This window comes from Protomyctophum parallelum (assembly GCF_964188405.1).
Source record: "Protomyctophum parallelum genome assembly, chromosome: 22".
In the NCBI taxonomy this organism is placed as follows: domain Eukaryota; kingdom Metazoa; phylum Chordata; class Actinopteri; order Myctophiformes; family Myctophidae; genus Protomyctophum; species Protomyctophum parallelum.
Window position 1 is genome coordinate 23,288,612 of NC_139714.1, and position 15,390 is coordinate 23,304,001.

Genomic DNA, 15,390 nt, shown 5'->3' on the forward strand with positions numbered 1-15,390 from the left:
CTGTTAAAACATGGTGTTTGGAGGGTAAATGTTGCCATGACAGTTAAAGATGCCGTGCAGTCACATAAACTATGCAAAGTGCTGGTGGCTACTGGTAGACCATTAATTTTGCTAGTACAGTACTCTATGCCTGTTAGCACTGTTATTGCTGTCATTCTTGGAGGTTGCCAAGGTTTGTGCTCAAACAGCCAAAGGCGAGGCGTTGCCTTCAAATATACATAATTGCAGAAAGAGGTGCGACAGTCACTGCATTCATTTAAACAAATCTTGTACTAAAACATGACATTTCGGCAGGGACAGCCGGACCTCTGATGAAGGTTGTCTGGACTGTTTTTATGTTTATAAATAACTTTTTTTTAAACAATTGAGTGTCACGCCTCTTTTGCCTATGGACGAATATGTAAATAACAACATTTGTTAATGCAATCTGTTGCAAGCATTATGATGACCTTTAGAGAGGTTCAAGCCGAGACTAGACAAAGTGCCTCTCCATGTGTTCCTGAGGAGGCAGAAATCCAGTGTTATGTCCAGCATGACTTAATACACATAACACGTGACTTAATACATGCGTTTATGCTCCATTAGCTGTCTAACATTTCAATTATGAAATAAGGTAGACAGATCACAGACCACCAAGGGGAAAGTGAAGGAACGCACTGTGACCATACATGGTGAGGAGATCAAACGTTCCAATTCCTCTCATTCGTACTTCATTCATCCCATGTCGTGCAGGGTTCCACCTGCACGACATGGGATGAATGAAGTACGAATGAGAGGAATTATTATCTTTGTTCTGTTGTTCAGCTTCCCTGGCGTTTCCCGTGGCTACGGCCTAATCTTAATGAGTAGCAGATAATCACGGGTGTTAATTAATGAGAACGACATGGTGCTGTGATTATATGTTACGGAGGGACCGCTGCCAGTAGCCCCCCACACCATCTCCCCCAGTTCACACTTCTGCCAGGCCTCTCCTCCTTTACTTTGCAACATTAGACATTGCCCACTCTCTCCCTCCTCCTCTTCCTCCTCCTCCTCCGCCCCTCTCTCATTATTACCTCCTGCTCACTCACGGTGCCTGATGTGATCACGATTTTTTTGGATGAAGCGCAAGGATGATCTGTGCACTCTGAAAACCAGAATGTTAATTTAACCCTAAATGGGTCCAGCTTTACACTAAGGATTGATTATCACTCAGGATTTTGCAATGTGCTCCCAACAACTCGATGGATGAAGCTCATAAAAGGAGTAAAAATAGAGTGAGGAGAGGACAGAGATGCATCCTTAAAAGCCACTGCTGCACACGTGGCAACATGGCACCACAATTCACGGTTTCTTATCACTGATATCACGTGAAACCAGGTGGCTGGGAGGGAGGTATACACAGACCTCTCCTCTTATGTCATATGAAATCACAACGACATGGAAGTGCATGCAATCAATCAGAACGGGTGCTTGCATTTTCACTGCTACAGCAATCTGTCGGCTCATCTGCGTGTCCGCCCTACGGGCGTTAGGATGGGCAGAAAATGATAAGAGAACACAGAGTCAAGCTTATTAAACCATGTCGGAAGATGAATATCCATACACCCCCCCCCACACCCCACCAGAAAATACACCCTACTGTTAATTTAATAAACCAGCTTCAGCAGACCAAAGCAAGTCCATTATGTCGTGTCATCTGTTCTGTGGAGCCTTAGAGGGGTGAGCGATGCCAAATTGCATGCGTTAATCAGATACAAACAAGTCATTTGGGGATTACAAAATGAGACGTCAAGTTTGAAAGTTGATGACCAAGCTGTATGTTTTGTGATATGGCATGACCTCCCAGTCCAGACCTATACCACTCTGGTTCTGTTATTGGAAACTTAATTCCGTCAAAACGTCACCAGATGGCCCAGGCCGTAGCGTAACGGTCTGGGCACCGGACTGGTGATCCAGTCGCGGTGTGCCGCGGGTTCGACTCCCGGACCCGACACGGCCTTTACCGCATGTCATCCCCCCATCTCTCTCCCGTTTCCTGTCAGCCTACTTTCTATCCCTTAAAAAATCAATAAAGGCGTAAGCCGCAAAAAAATATCTTAAAAAAAAAAAAAAAACGTCACCAGATGTTTGCGAAACGTCTCGTACGTATGTAGGGCTTTCCAAACCCTGCCGCTCTCTCTCTCTGTGGTAGCCGTGTCCTTCCTATCATCTACATCTCCTTCCTGTCTAGTGTGTCTAGTCTACACTAAAGTACATCTTTAGCTACAAAAATAATGCGTGTTGGGCTGTTGGCTTAACTCTGAGAGCGTTATGGGTCCCTTTCTACACTCTCATCATTTATTTAACTCACGACCATGATCACATGCTTTGGAGCACAGATTCATAAAAGTATGCAATCGAAAGTATACAATACATTACAGATTACACGATATACATAGACATATCGTAAGGCTTTCCCTATTTATACAGTGGGAGAACATTTTTCAGAAAAGCACCCAATTTATAAATTACTTTTTGTTTTTCAGATTTTAGTAATGCAATTAGTTTAAACATAGAAGGGTAGGTAAAGAAATAAAGTGGCAGGTATTTTTGCCTGAAGTTCATAATGTCAGTATTCTTACATTCCAACAAAACATGATACTCTGGCTTCCTTACATAGGTTACAAATCCTCTGATTTCTTTCCAATCCTTTATATCTACCGATGACCTTTGGGATTCTTGTGTTGTTTAGCCTAAGGTTGCAAATAGCCTGTCTATACTTACGGTTTTCACATAGAAGATATTTTTCTAGTTTGAACTCTTGTTTATATTCAACATAGATGTCACATGATGTCATACTATTGAGTTCACTTTGCCACTTTTGCAAAAACTGGTCTTTCAACCTTTGTTCAACAGTTCGCTTCAACCAGTCAATGTTATTAAATTTCTGGGCCAACCAAATGTAAAACATACCACAGTCATCCAGTATTTTCTTCACCTGTGCAACCCAAGGTGACACATGGGCACCTGTGTTGAACAGGTTAAGAAGACAGTCGTACATTATTCGACTCAGTTTACTCTCTTTTCCTTCGATCAACCGGGCCCAGTACCCGATAAGTCTCTTTTTAACAGCGATACAAATTGGGTACCTCCCCAGCTCACCATACACCATATTACTACAGGTAGTTGTTTTAACTTTTAGGATATAATTGAGAAATTTCAGATGTAATTTTTCTAGTTTTTCTAGTTTTTCGAACCCCCAGATTTCACATGTGTACAGCATGACTGGTGAGACCAATTTGTCGAAGAGATCCAGTGCAACATTTACTGGTAAATCAAACGATTACTAACACTAAGGATTTCAGACCATTCTTGATGTAGAAATTATGGGTGAAGGCAAAAGACCCCAGAGACCAGCCATTTCTGCAGTACTTAATTACTTATACAGTATAGGACCAAGCTGAAATAGTGGAATTTACAGATTCCCCTGCTTATTATAGTCAAAAGAGATTAGAGTATTTATTAATCCTCATTCACTATAAATGACTGTACATGAGATTTATTTGTTGCCACATAAATATGAATGATGTGGAATTTCGTTCAATGGGCTATTTAGCACCGCAATTTTGACAACTGAATCTGAAACTATTTTGTTTTAATTGTCCCTAATAATACCATTTTAGGCCAGTGAGAATTGTCACAAAGCTGAAACAAAAGTGTTGTTATTGTATTATGCAAGTTAACCACCACAACCAGGCATCCCTATATCATTACATGTCAGTCACTATAGTCAAAATTGTAAATTAATGTCAAGTATTGCAAAATAGCAGCAGATCTACAAGCTCACATACATCAGATGCCCGAATTGGCTAAATAAGTTTATATAGCCTCTAAAACCAAACCCAAAACAGTGGATTGCAAAGAACATCATTGCGTTTTGTTTTGCTTTCTACAATTGGGTCATACTGTACTGTCTGGGTGAAAATATGCAGCCTGGAGGGGTGTCTGCACGTGCCTCTTGCTACTAAAACGTTCAGAATAGCCAATAGCCAGACCCAGACCAGACCAGATAAATCAGTGAACAACACTGATTTAATTACAGCACAACAGTCCAATTCCACAGCAGAACCATTGATCATTATGACGCCCTCTGTAGAATAAAACATTTTAATGTTAGGGATGGGAGAGGTGGTCATGAGTCAACCATGAACTATTATTCACTACTTTATTGTGATTATTATTCAAATCCATATAATTTGACTCGGCATGTACAAAATGTAGGACTTGGAAATTGGTAGTAGGTTCCTGGTTTTGCTCTCCTCCTGGCTTACAGTACGTTTTAACTTGAGCAAGACATGCTGAGCTCCAAAATGCTCCAGATGAGCATGTTGGTGACTTGCATGGTTTCCTCCAGTCTGTTTGAATGGGTGATTGGTGAATGTAATGCACATGGTGCTCTTGTATAAAGGATAATGTTGATACTATTTGTATTCTTTTGCCATATTGTTACTTAGCGCCAAATCTTCAATTATGAGCGGTGCAGTTGTTTAGATCTCCTCCACAGCACTATACTATTACAGCCTCCACTCTCTCGTGCACACACACGCACGCACGCAAGCGCATACACCACACACACACACACACACACACAAAAGGAAATCTCTCTCTGCATTCATTACCCCCCCCCCCCCCCCTCACTCTCTCTGCTCATCTCTCATGTACAGTAAACACAAAACACAAGAGTGCCTGGGATTGGATTGCCTCTAAAACAGAGAGTTAACATTCTTCCTCCTCCAGTTTAAATCTTAGTACACAATAGCTTCAAAGGAATATAAGTTGGAGCATGTTTGGAATTTTTCATGCATCCCATAAATACATATTTGGATTGGGGGGGGGGGGGGGGGGGGGATCCCCCCGAGCACTTTCTTTTATATCCGGGAATCGGGATCAACCAAGACAGGCACAGAAAGTGCACTTTCTAACAGAAAGTGCACTTTCAGACAGGCGCTTTCTGTTAGAAAGGTGTATGGGCCTTGAGATGAAAGCTGAGGCTAATCATAATTCAAGGCACTGCCAAGCCTTTTATTTGGCTTGAGTAATTAGGTGTGGAAGATAAGGTTATTATCCATGCAGTATAATTATCCAATTATGGTCATATTTCTATACGCCAAGACTAAGTGGTTTAAAACTCTGGGTAGATCATTTTCCAATGCCTGCAGGTCTATCAGTTGAATCTAATTATGTCGGTTTGTAAAAGAAGAAGAAAAAAAAACAAAGGGGGGAGGGGTGCTTGATCAACATAAAGACAACAGGTGCCTTTGTGGTTGAGACACATACAAGTGTGTTAGTGTGTAATTACAAAATAATTTAACAAAATAATAATTGGTCTTACCACTTGCATTCTTCCCACATATGAGGTGCTGGTAAGGTTGGAACAAACCCCACATTTCCGAGTCGTTATTGATGGCCTGCTCGAGGGACTCGAGCGTAAACTTGGGGATGCCGTTGTCCCGCTCAACGAGCGCGCTGCGCCGAACGCGGCCGAACACCTCCCTGAAAAGGCTCTCCATGCACGCGGTGAGGTATATGGCCGCGTGCTCGTGGACCCGCAGGGCCACTCGGCTCTCGACCATCCACTTGAAGAACTTCCCCACGGAGAAGACGAGCCCGCAGCGCGCCGACTTGCCTCGGCTGAACTTGTCGCCCGTGCTCATGTTGTAGAGCGACAGGGCGCCGAGGGCCGCGCCGAGGCAGTTGACGGAGACGGTCCAGGAGAGCACCATCCGGATGGCGCTCTGCACCTCGTGCTTGGTGCACTTGGCGTAGCGCAGGCTGAGACGCTGCGCCTCCCGGGCCAGCCTCACCAGCGCGCGGCCGACCAGAGCCGAGAGCCTGGCCAGGACCTCCCGCGGCGGCAGCAGGGTCCCCCCGGCCGGCCCGGCGAGGACCCCCGCCGCCGCCGCTCCCCCCAGCTCCTCCTCCTCTCCTCTCCTCAGCGCGCCCTCCACCTCGCCCAGGCTCCATGGCAGCTCGTCCAGCTCGGGCAGCCGGGCGCACTGACCCGAGCACTCCAAGATGTCCGTGTCCCCTTCCAGGACGGTGTTCACCGTGTCCAGACTGTTTTGTCTGCTGTGCATGGACTCCGTCAGATGCCAGCAGTTGCCCCCGTGCGCGTGCGACAGATGCGCGTGGTGGTCGGAGCAACACAGCGACACGCTGGACGACCTGACCGAGTCCGCGGCTCCACCATAACCGGAATCAAGCGTTAAATCCTCCAGCGTCCTCACAACGGTCTTACCCTTGCCTGCCATAACTGCACCGCATACTGTTAGGTATGCTTGTTCTCAGTCAAATGCCACAAATAAGTCGTTTTATTGGCGCTGCTCACAGCCGCTAGATCTCAGCATGGATTTCCCAGGTAAAATAATAATAATAATAATACTGTAGACTGCGATCGGGAGCGTCAGTGAGCGCTTTAATACTTTTCCTTCTTCAAGTGACTGAGTCAGTCTGACTGTCTGAGTGCTTTTGAGCAGCTCTTGCCCACAACTTCGTGCCTGAGCGTTGGAGCCCACTCACTGCATCAAGCAGCGGCGCGCACAGCTCTCACAGAGAGGAGGAGGGGCTATGATGAGTGGGCTAAAAGCGGCCAATCCACATTTTTGCCAGTCTTGATTGACACAGGCAACTGGCAGGACAAAAACGTCTACCTGGTGCAGTGGTGGTTCAAAGACAAGCTACTCCACCCCAGGCTATACTGTCTTGAGTCTATCAATGTATAGACAATTAGACAGAGATACACAATGGTCAAATATTACTCCACAAGTGAAAGTTGCACAGTGCACTGTCAAATTTGTACTTTAGAGTTAAAAGTCTGTACACCACATCACCCATTTTCAACCTCATCTGAGTCATCTCTTCATATAATTTATCCTTCCTTAATCCCTGACACAAACACAATTTATTTTTACGCACTTTGTATGAATTGTGAAACCTGCCAATGACATCATCGGTGGGGATTCTGCAATTCAATTGCAGATAGTCGCCAGAATAAGCCAGATAGTCCTGTCAGTGCCGAATCAACCCCTCCGAGCCTCCGAGGGCCCCCACTGGCACTACACCAAATCAAAGGCCCCATGCACGTGCGCATGTGATTTGTGCGCATGCACGTAACAATCAAGAACGACACTTTTTGCATTTGCGTGCCCTGCAGTGAATGAACGTGCATGTGTTAATCAGCTGCCTGGATCTGATATAAACTCACAAAGTTCGGAAACTTAGATTTGGTCCATTATTTCTCCACTTTAATAATACTAATTGGTATTGTATCTCATATCATTTAAATCGTTGATTAGTCACCTGCCTTTACAACAAGGTATAGCATGTAGGGATCGACATTCCTGGAATGAGTAACACTGCTAAACATGTGGGTTGCACCCCCCAAAACAATTGCCAAAATGAAATATTGTTCTGTTGGCATTCACTCTAGTTTTGAGCTTCAAGTGCTGGCAGGTGTGTGCCAGTCACATGTGTGTGCCACTCAGTCACAGGTGTGTGCCACTCAGTCACAGATGTGTGCCACTCAGTCACAGGTGTGTGCCACTCAGTCACAGGTGTCACTGCCACTTTCTTGACTTTGTTTATGCTCCAAGCAGCAGCAACACTGGTGGAAAGATGCCACGTTTGTCCCTTCAGGATAAGGTCCCGTGCAATAGGGCAAGTGGAAGCTGGTGTTCCAGCATACAGAGTGGAAGCATTCAATTGGTGTCAGCCCTGGTACCATTTAAAAACTTTAGACCGAGTTCGGTGAGACTGGTGAAGTCAAAGACAGACCACGAAGTGGCCGTCCTATAGGAAGAGGATTGGGATGCCAGCAGCAAAATGTGGCTTTAGGTTGGTGACCAGCATGAGAAGGAGGTGCCAAGCTGTTGTAAACCAAACTAAACAGTTCCATAACACTGAGTGTAAAATTAATAAAGTGTACAAATGGTCAATGTGTTGTTTTTTCCTTATTACTGTGGGAAAGTGCAATCATCCACACTATGCAACTCAAAGCAAGGGTTGAATACCATGCAAGCAAATGGTTTGGGGGTGCAATCCACACGTTTAGCAGTGTTACTCAGTCCAGGAATGTCCGATCCCTATACAGTACATGCTATACCTTGTTGTAAAGGTGATTATTCAACGATTAAAATGACATACAATTGGTATTACTATAGTGGAGGAATAATGGACCAAAGTTAAGTTTCCGAACTTTGTGTGCTCAGATCAGGTGTGATCAATTGGCTAATAAAGGGCGAGGTCACGCATCATTGTGATGTCAGAACATTATTGTGAGGGTTAGAACAGGCCAGCACCATCCTCTAGGGGTGATCATTGCCTGTTGGGGGGTGATGGTGATCAGGTGTGATGTCAGAACAGGCCAGCTCAATATATGGAGCTCTAGGGGTGATCTGGATTTGGGGCCTATGGCCGGAGCCTGGACAGAGGCTTTTGTGCTGGTTCTGGACAACTGGGGATAACACCGTCACCGGGCACTGTGGTGGTGTGGAACGTGTGTGTCAAATTTGAAGTCGGTGTGGTGAACTCTCAAGTCGAGTTACATGGATTACAGACGTACACACAGAGACTTGGTGCATTTATAGATAGATGGCTCTGTGGTAACCTTGGCAAAACTTTATTATAACAGATGTCTCTATACGTTCTGGAGTCTGGATTGATATAAAGTCTACCACTTGACTTCAGCAACAGCTAGCCAGCCAGCCAGACTCTGAAATTAAAATCTCTCTCTCTCTCTCCACCTGGTCTAAAGAGGGAATGTGCTGCTCACTGGTTCGTGCAGCAGAATTCCATGGACTAGTGAGTGATGCAATGCAGCAGATCTAGCTGACAGGCTCAGGTGAGTGTGTGTGCGCGCGTGCACGTGCGTGTGACTGTGTGTGTGTGTGTGTGTGTGTGTGTGTGTGTGTGTGTGTGTGTGTGTGTGTGTGTGTGTGTGTGTGTGTAGGTGGGCAGCTGCCAGCTGCTGCTCCCATATAGGCTCATTTTGTAGGTTCAACTAAAGCCTGTCCTCCTTGTTAAGACTTGTTGCTTGGTAACAGCAAAGTGATCATGATTTTGCAGCATGGATAATTGATTATCCCCCCATAATATCATGCGACATATTTCAGTGTGTATATGGAGTTATTACTAATATACTTAGTTGGCATAAGGACACAGAGCAGACTATTCAAGATAATGAATGATAAAGGGCGGCGGTGGTTCAGGGGTAGAGTGGCCTGGATGGCAACCGCAAGGTTCCCAGTTCGAACCCGGGCTCCCCCAGAGTTAGTGTCGAAGTGTCCTTGAGCAAGACACTGAACCCCTAATTGCTCCTGATGAGCAGGTTGGTGCCTTGAATGGTTTCCACTGCCATCTGTGTATCAATGTGTGTATGACTGTGAATGGGTGAATGCAATCCATGTACAATGCACAATCTATGTAAAGGGCCTTGGATAAAGGTGCTATATAAATGCACCATTTACCATAACAACAACAGTAACTCTGCTATTTTCAAAATATTTGTATACATTTGAAAACTTGAAATTGCACATTCTGCACAATGATTTTGGTACTTTAAGAAGTACATTTTGATGCAAATACTTTTATTCTAGTACTATATTTTGAATTCCGGACTTTTACTTGTTGTAGCAGAGTATTTCTACATTGCAGTGCCAGTATTGATACTTTTACTTATTTAGTCTAGTAGCCATTCCAAGCATTAATTTTGCTAAAAATGGTGGGAGTGGCCGTTTTTAGCCCAATGAGTGTTTTTTGGAATGGAATGGCTTCAACATCATGAAAAAAATTGATTTTTTTTCCTTCTATATATAGTAATGGCATGGTCACAGATTATGCCGATTACGAAAATTGCTCAACATATGCAAGTTAGCATCTGGCAGTTTCTACATGCTGGGGACCCATACTAAACATTTATAACATAAAAGCTAGCTACTAGACTAATTAAGTGAAGGATGTGAGTACTTTTTCCACCAGTGGGTCCTTGAAATGGAAAAAGGTTGAGAAACACTGGGCATGTGTTATACTGCCATCTTGTGGGCAGACGACAATAATACATCCATTGTGTCTTTAGGCTGCTTGCCTACTGGCATAGTATCCTACATATTACGTAATACCATTTCATTCGTCGTCAGACGTGACCTACAATACGTCTTGCAGTTAGCGTCATTAAACCCGATTTATAACGTTGTCGCGCGTCAAAAATAGCGAACACCGTCGTGCGACGGAGCATAAATTAGGCTTCAGACCTTAGAGTATATGGACCCTTAAGTCGTATTATGATAATAATAATAATAATTATCACTCCCTCTGCTCTTGTCCAAAAACGAGTCAGTTGTTCTGCATACTGATGGGTTTATTGTGAAGCACACAAACCAACGTCGAACTGGTAAACAACAACAAAATATACACAAATGCTTAGAATAACATGGCATAAACAATACAGCATAAAAGCATGAATGAAATAAAGAAAATACAGTCAAATAGCATGCAAACAGTATTCAACATACCTTACTGGCTGCTCTACAAGCATAAGGGAATGAGAAGATCACTAGTGTCCATGCCATGAACACAGCGACACAAACTTAACTTCTGCATCACACTGTCAAATGACAGGTGTGCAACCATGTCTCCCGTCTACCTGACATCAGAAGGCCATATAAAGGGTTCCGCATTAGCCAAACAATGGCACTTCCGGTCCAACTTGGACATGTATTGAATAAGCAAACATGAGCAGCAAATAACTTAAATACAAAACAAATTAGGAATAATTGCAGCAGTTACACTCCCACCAAATCACATAATTGGGATTTCACAGCCTTAATGTCATCACTTTCAGTCACCTAGTTTAAAGTCAATATTTCAATTACCCATATTCATAAATAACCATGACTTATTACAACAAAGAGAAAACAAAGTGAACCTTGCTACATTGGCTTTTTTTTAGTCACAACATTTTGACCTCCTTGACCTTGTACCTTTCAATACTGGTGTGAAGCCTTACTTTCCCTAACATACAAATTTAATTCATGGACAACTTAAGGCCTTACTAGACCTTTAAAATTAGTCATAACTTCAAGCAGATATAAACTTTGACAAGATGATCGTGGCATAATATTTAGTAGATTAGACATCTCCAGTCTTTTAAGTAAATTATAAATTTGGTTTAACTTCCTACTTCTGTTAATGCATATGCAAAGAAATTTCCATTAAATCCATAGTACACCATGTAACATGATGATTAATAACATTCAACATTTACTGAACATGTTACTCTAAATTTGCTTTAATAAATATGGAAGCTGCATCTCTTCAGATACTGTTAGTGATCTTATGTTCATCTATCTACACATCAGTGACAGTGCAAAGGTCTCTAGCTGTTGGAGGACCAAATTGACAAAAGGTTTCAATAAATTTGACCGTGATCTGCTTCAAGCAGCATAACACTGTTCTTTCAAGAAATAGTTTACAATACAACAAACTCTTTTAAACGTGTAAAATAAAGACCTTGACTTGAATGAACAATGACCTTGACTTTGTCAACCAAAACAAAAAAGATGAGCAATTACTTTCCAACCTTAGTCAGGTGGTCTGCCACTTTTTCCTCCCACCTTAGCATCTTTTAAAAGCAGGCCCTTTTTCCTATACTTCTTGAAATTCATCATGTCCTTCCTTTTTGATGGTTCTCTCTTTCCTCTCCAGTTGTTTACTTTATTTCCTTGATCTTTCATTTTGCCTGGAATACCTGCTGGATTATTCGGCCCTTTAGCTGCTGCTTTCTTGGCAGCAGGCTTCTTGGGTGATTTCTTGGCAGCAGGCTTCTTGGGTGATTTCTTGGCAGCAGGCTTCTTGGGTGACTTCTTGGGCTTCTTAGTTGCAGCAGGTTCTCTCACTTTACCTGCTTTCATATCAACAACAGTCTTCGTTACCTTCACCGCTTCTGCCTGCTTGTTCATCTGGACGGAGATGTATGCACCAGTGCCCTTGAAGTGAACCAGGGAACATCTATCAACCAGGCTCCTGACAGCAGGTTCTTGTTGGTTGGCAAACTGCTCAGTTGGTGGAACTTCCTCCTTGGTCCTTGCTGCAGCCTTGAGCTCCTTGTTGAACTCAGTGGAAATAGGAGCCAACAACCTTTTGCTCTCTTGTTGAGCCTCTTGTTGCTCATTTCCCCTTTGCTGGTTGCATGGACCGCTCCCACCATAACTGCTGCTGCTGCTGAAGGGCAGGGTCTCTTCCTCCAGACAGTCAACTGCTAGGTTGCAGACTGCTTCCTCCTGAATCACTTGGGCATGTGCATATGTATCATGGACAACATCCTTTGTAATTTGTACACACTTGTCCAACTTGCGACGTAGGTCCTTTGTTGGAATTGCCACTCTTCGATAAGCATCATAAATCTTATTTAATTCTTGTAGATCTCTAAAAGCATTAGCATATCCATTTAAATTATCAAGTGGTGCTCTGTCAATGACCTCTTCTTTTGTTGCCCTTATTTGGGCTTTCCAGTGTGCATAAACACAATCAAAACGGTATAACAAACCCTTCTCTTCTTTGGGTTGTTCTTTAAACTTTTCACTTGGTGCTGTGTGTTGGACTGGCTCCTTAGGTTGTGCAGGCTCCTTAGATTGTGCAGGTTTAAATGTCCATTCACTTGTTGACATTTTTACTTGTAACCTACACACTTTAACCATACACCTTAAACAATTTAAACCACCAACACTACAGTCTCATTGAATGTGTTACATTACGTTGCATTTAATTAAACACTTAAGACCTATAAATGCACACTGAGAGCACACAACAAAACATGTCCTTAGTCCTTTACCGACTCATTTGAATAATAACAATGCGCAATTCATTTGCATAACCATGCGCCATCTATTCTCTTGATTAGCGAGTGTCTCTTTAATGTCACTTAATGCACCTTTATGGTAGCACCACAGTCAGTTGACTCATCAGTTCCCTTTCGGAACACTTTCTGTGCAGTGCACTAACCTGTTGGCCAGCGTCTTGGTGAACAATAACTCACAGCGCGTTCTTTTGCTGCAAGCAGCGTGGATTGCTGTGGGCAGCGTAGCACGAAAGGGTTTGTCCACTGAACAGCTCCGTCACCTCCGTGGAACGGCGAGTCGAAACGGCCGGGCGGGCCAGCGTTTGGTATCGGTTCGGCACGGCTCGTCAAGAGCAGAAGTGGTTGCCGTCTTGTACAACTCCTCCGCCTCCACGTAGGGTGACTGGTGACTGGTGAGGGTGGCTTGATCGGATAGATGCATTCAGTTTACTTGACTTGACTCCACGCCACGGCGTCCACGCAGGTAGAGTTCAGCTTTAACTTCGAATCTTCACTTAGCATTAAGTTCGACTTGGCGTTGAGTTTGTCTTTGCAGTCTAAGTTCGACTATCACTCCCTCTGCTCTTGTCCAAAAACGAGTCAGTTGTTCTGCATACTGATGGGTTTATTGTGAAGCACACAAACCAACGTCGAACTGGTAAACAACAACAAAATATACACAAATGCTTAGAATAACATGGCATAAACAATACAGCATAAAAGCATGAATGAAATAAAGAAAATACAGTCAAATAACATGCAAACAGTATTCAACATACCTTACTGGCTGCTCTACAAGCATAAGGGAATGAGAAGATCACTAGTGTCCATGCCATGAACACAGCGACACAAACTTAACTTCTGCATCACACTGTCAAATGACAGGTGTGCAACCATGTCTCCCGTCTACCTGACATCAGAAGGCCATATAAAGGGTTCCGCATTAGCCAAACAATGGCACTTCCGGTCCAACTTGGACATGTATTGAATAAGCAAACATGAGCAGCAAATAACTTAAATACAAAACAAATTAGGAATAATTGCAGCAGTTACAATAATAATAATAATAATAATAATGATGATGATGATGATGATGATGATGATGATGATGATGATGATGATGATGATGATGATGATGATAATGATAATACTAGTGTTTTATGTCTAATACTATAATACTTCAAGTTAGTGTGGTAAGTGTTTATTTGTAACCCCACCACACGCACGCGCACGTGCACGCACACGCACGCGCATTCTCGAGCACAAACGCGCGCGCGCACACACACACACACACACACACACACACACACACACACACACACACACACACACACACACACGCGTACGAGCATGTGTACACGGTACACTAGTCTGTCTAGTGCGTAGCCTATTATGTGACTTGCTCCTCACGCCGTACTTCACGTGATGAGCCGTTGCAGCTAGGACAGGAGTTTAGGGTGCAACTATTTTTTATTTCTTTATTTTTCTTGGACCCTTTTAGCCTTATACAGAAACAAATGTAATATTGTATTATTTATAGACTTTAGCATAATTATCTTTATAAAACATAAATAATAACATTACAATAATTATATATAATAATTACTAGATGTATCATATGTCATTTGTTTTCGTTTTATGTTCAAACTTATTTTATACTCCCTCGGGTATTAAAAATAGCATAAAATAAAATATTGCCGATCCACAATAACAATCTTGCAGCAGCACATTGTAGGAACGTGACTGGGGCCGTGATGCAACCGTTTGAACCAATGGCTGCCTTATCGCAGCCTGTGTAATTTTTAGTGGGAGGACCAGTTACCAGTGTTGCCATGTCTGCGTATTATAAGCGAATAAAGCGACTTTGTTGTTTAGGCGTTTCCAAAGTTGCTTGTAAATATTGGTAGTTGTTTGTGTGTTGCGGTTTTTATGGGCTTGTTTCTAAAGTATTTAAGGCTTATTTGTTGCTTATTTGTTGCGCTTGTTTCCTAATGGTGCGTTCACACAGGTGTTGCTGGGCAGTGGTGGCGCAATCAATCAATCAATCAACCAATCTGGCTTCAGAACATCCCACTCCACTGACACATGCCTCCTCTATTTGAGCGACCACATCAAACACGAGGTGGATGCTGGAAAATACTGCGGCATGGTCATGCTGGACCTCCAAAAGGCTTTTGACACCGTGAACCACTCCATACTGGTTAACAAGCTTAAAGCTATTGGTTTTGATAGCACATCAGTGAGCCGGATGCAATCCTCTACCTGGAGGGGAGGGAACAGATGGTGGAGGTGAACGGAACACTGTTCCCCCCCCCCCCCTCCCAGTGAGCTGTGGCGTCCCACAAGGAAGCATACTAGGGCCTTTACTGTTCCTAAAATATGTTAACGACATGACATCAGCTTGTGACTGCAACTTGTTCCTGTTCGCAGATGACTCTGCTCTGAACTCGGTAGAATCTGCACCTGGCTCGCTGATAACAAACTATCCTTACACCTGGGAAAAACTGAATCCATTCTCTTCGGATCAAATAGTAATC

General features: G+C 43.4%; 1 protein-coding gene across 1 annotated transcript in view; it reads right to left on the reverse strand.

Annotated features, from left to right (window-relative positions):
* The window catches only part of LOC310853751 (ankyrin repeat and BTB/POZ domain-containing protein 3-A-like), a 215,180-nt gene extending 208,722 nt beyond the window's left edge, over positions 1-6,458 (reverse strand). Inside the window, 1 exon segment of the mRNA XM_083758173.1 lies at positions 5,354-6,458. Within this exon segment, the coding sequence (XP_083614299.1) occupies positions 5,354-6,272 (919 nt within the window). The 5' untranslated portion in view covers positions 6,273-6,458.
* Between the last annotated feature and the right edge of the window lie 8,932 nt (positions 6,459-15,390).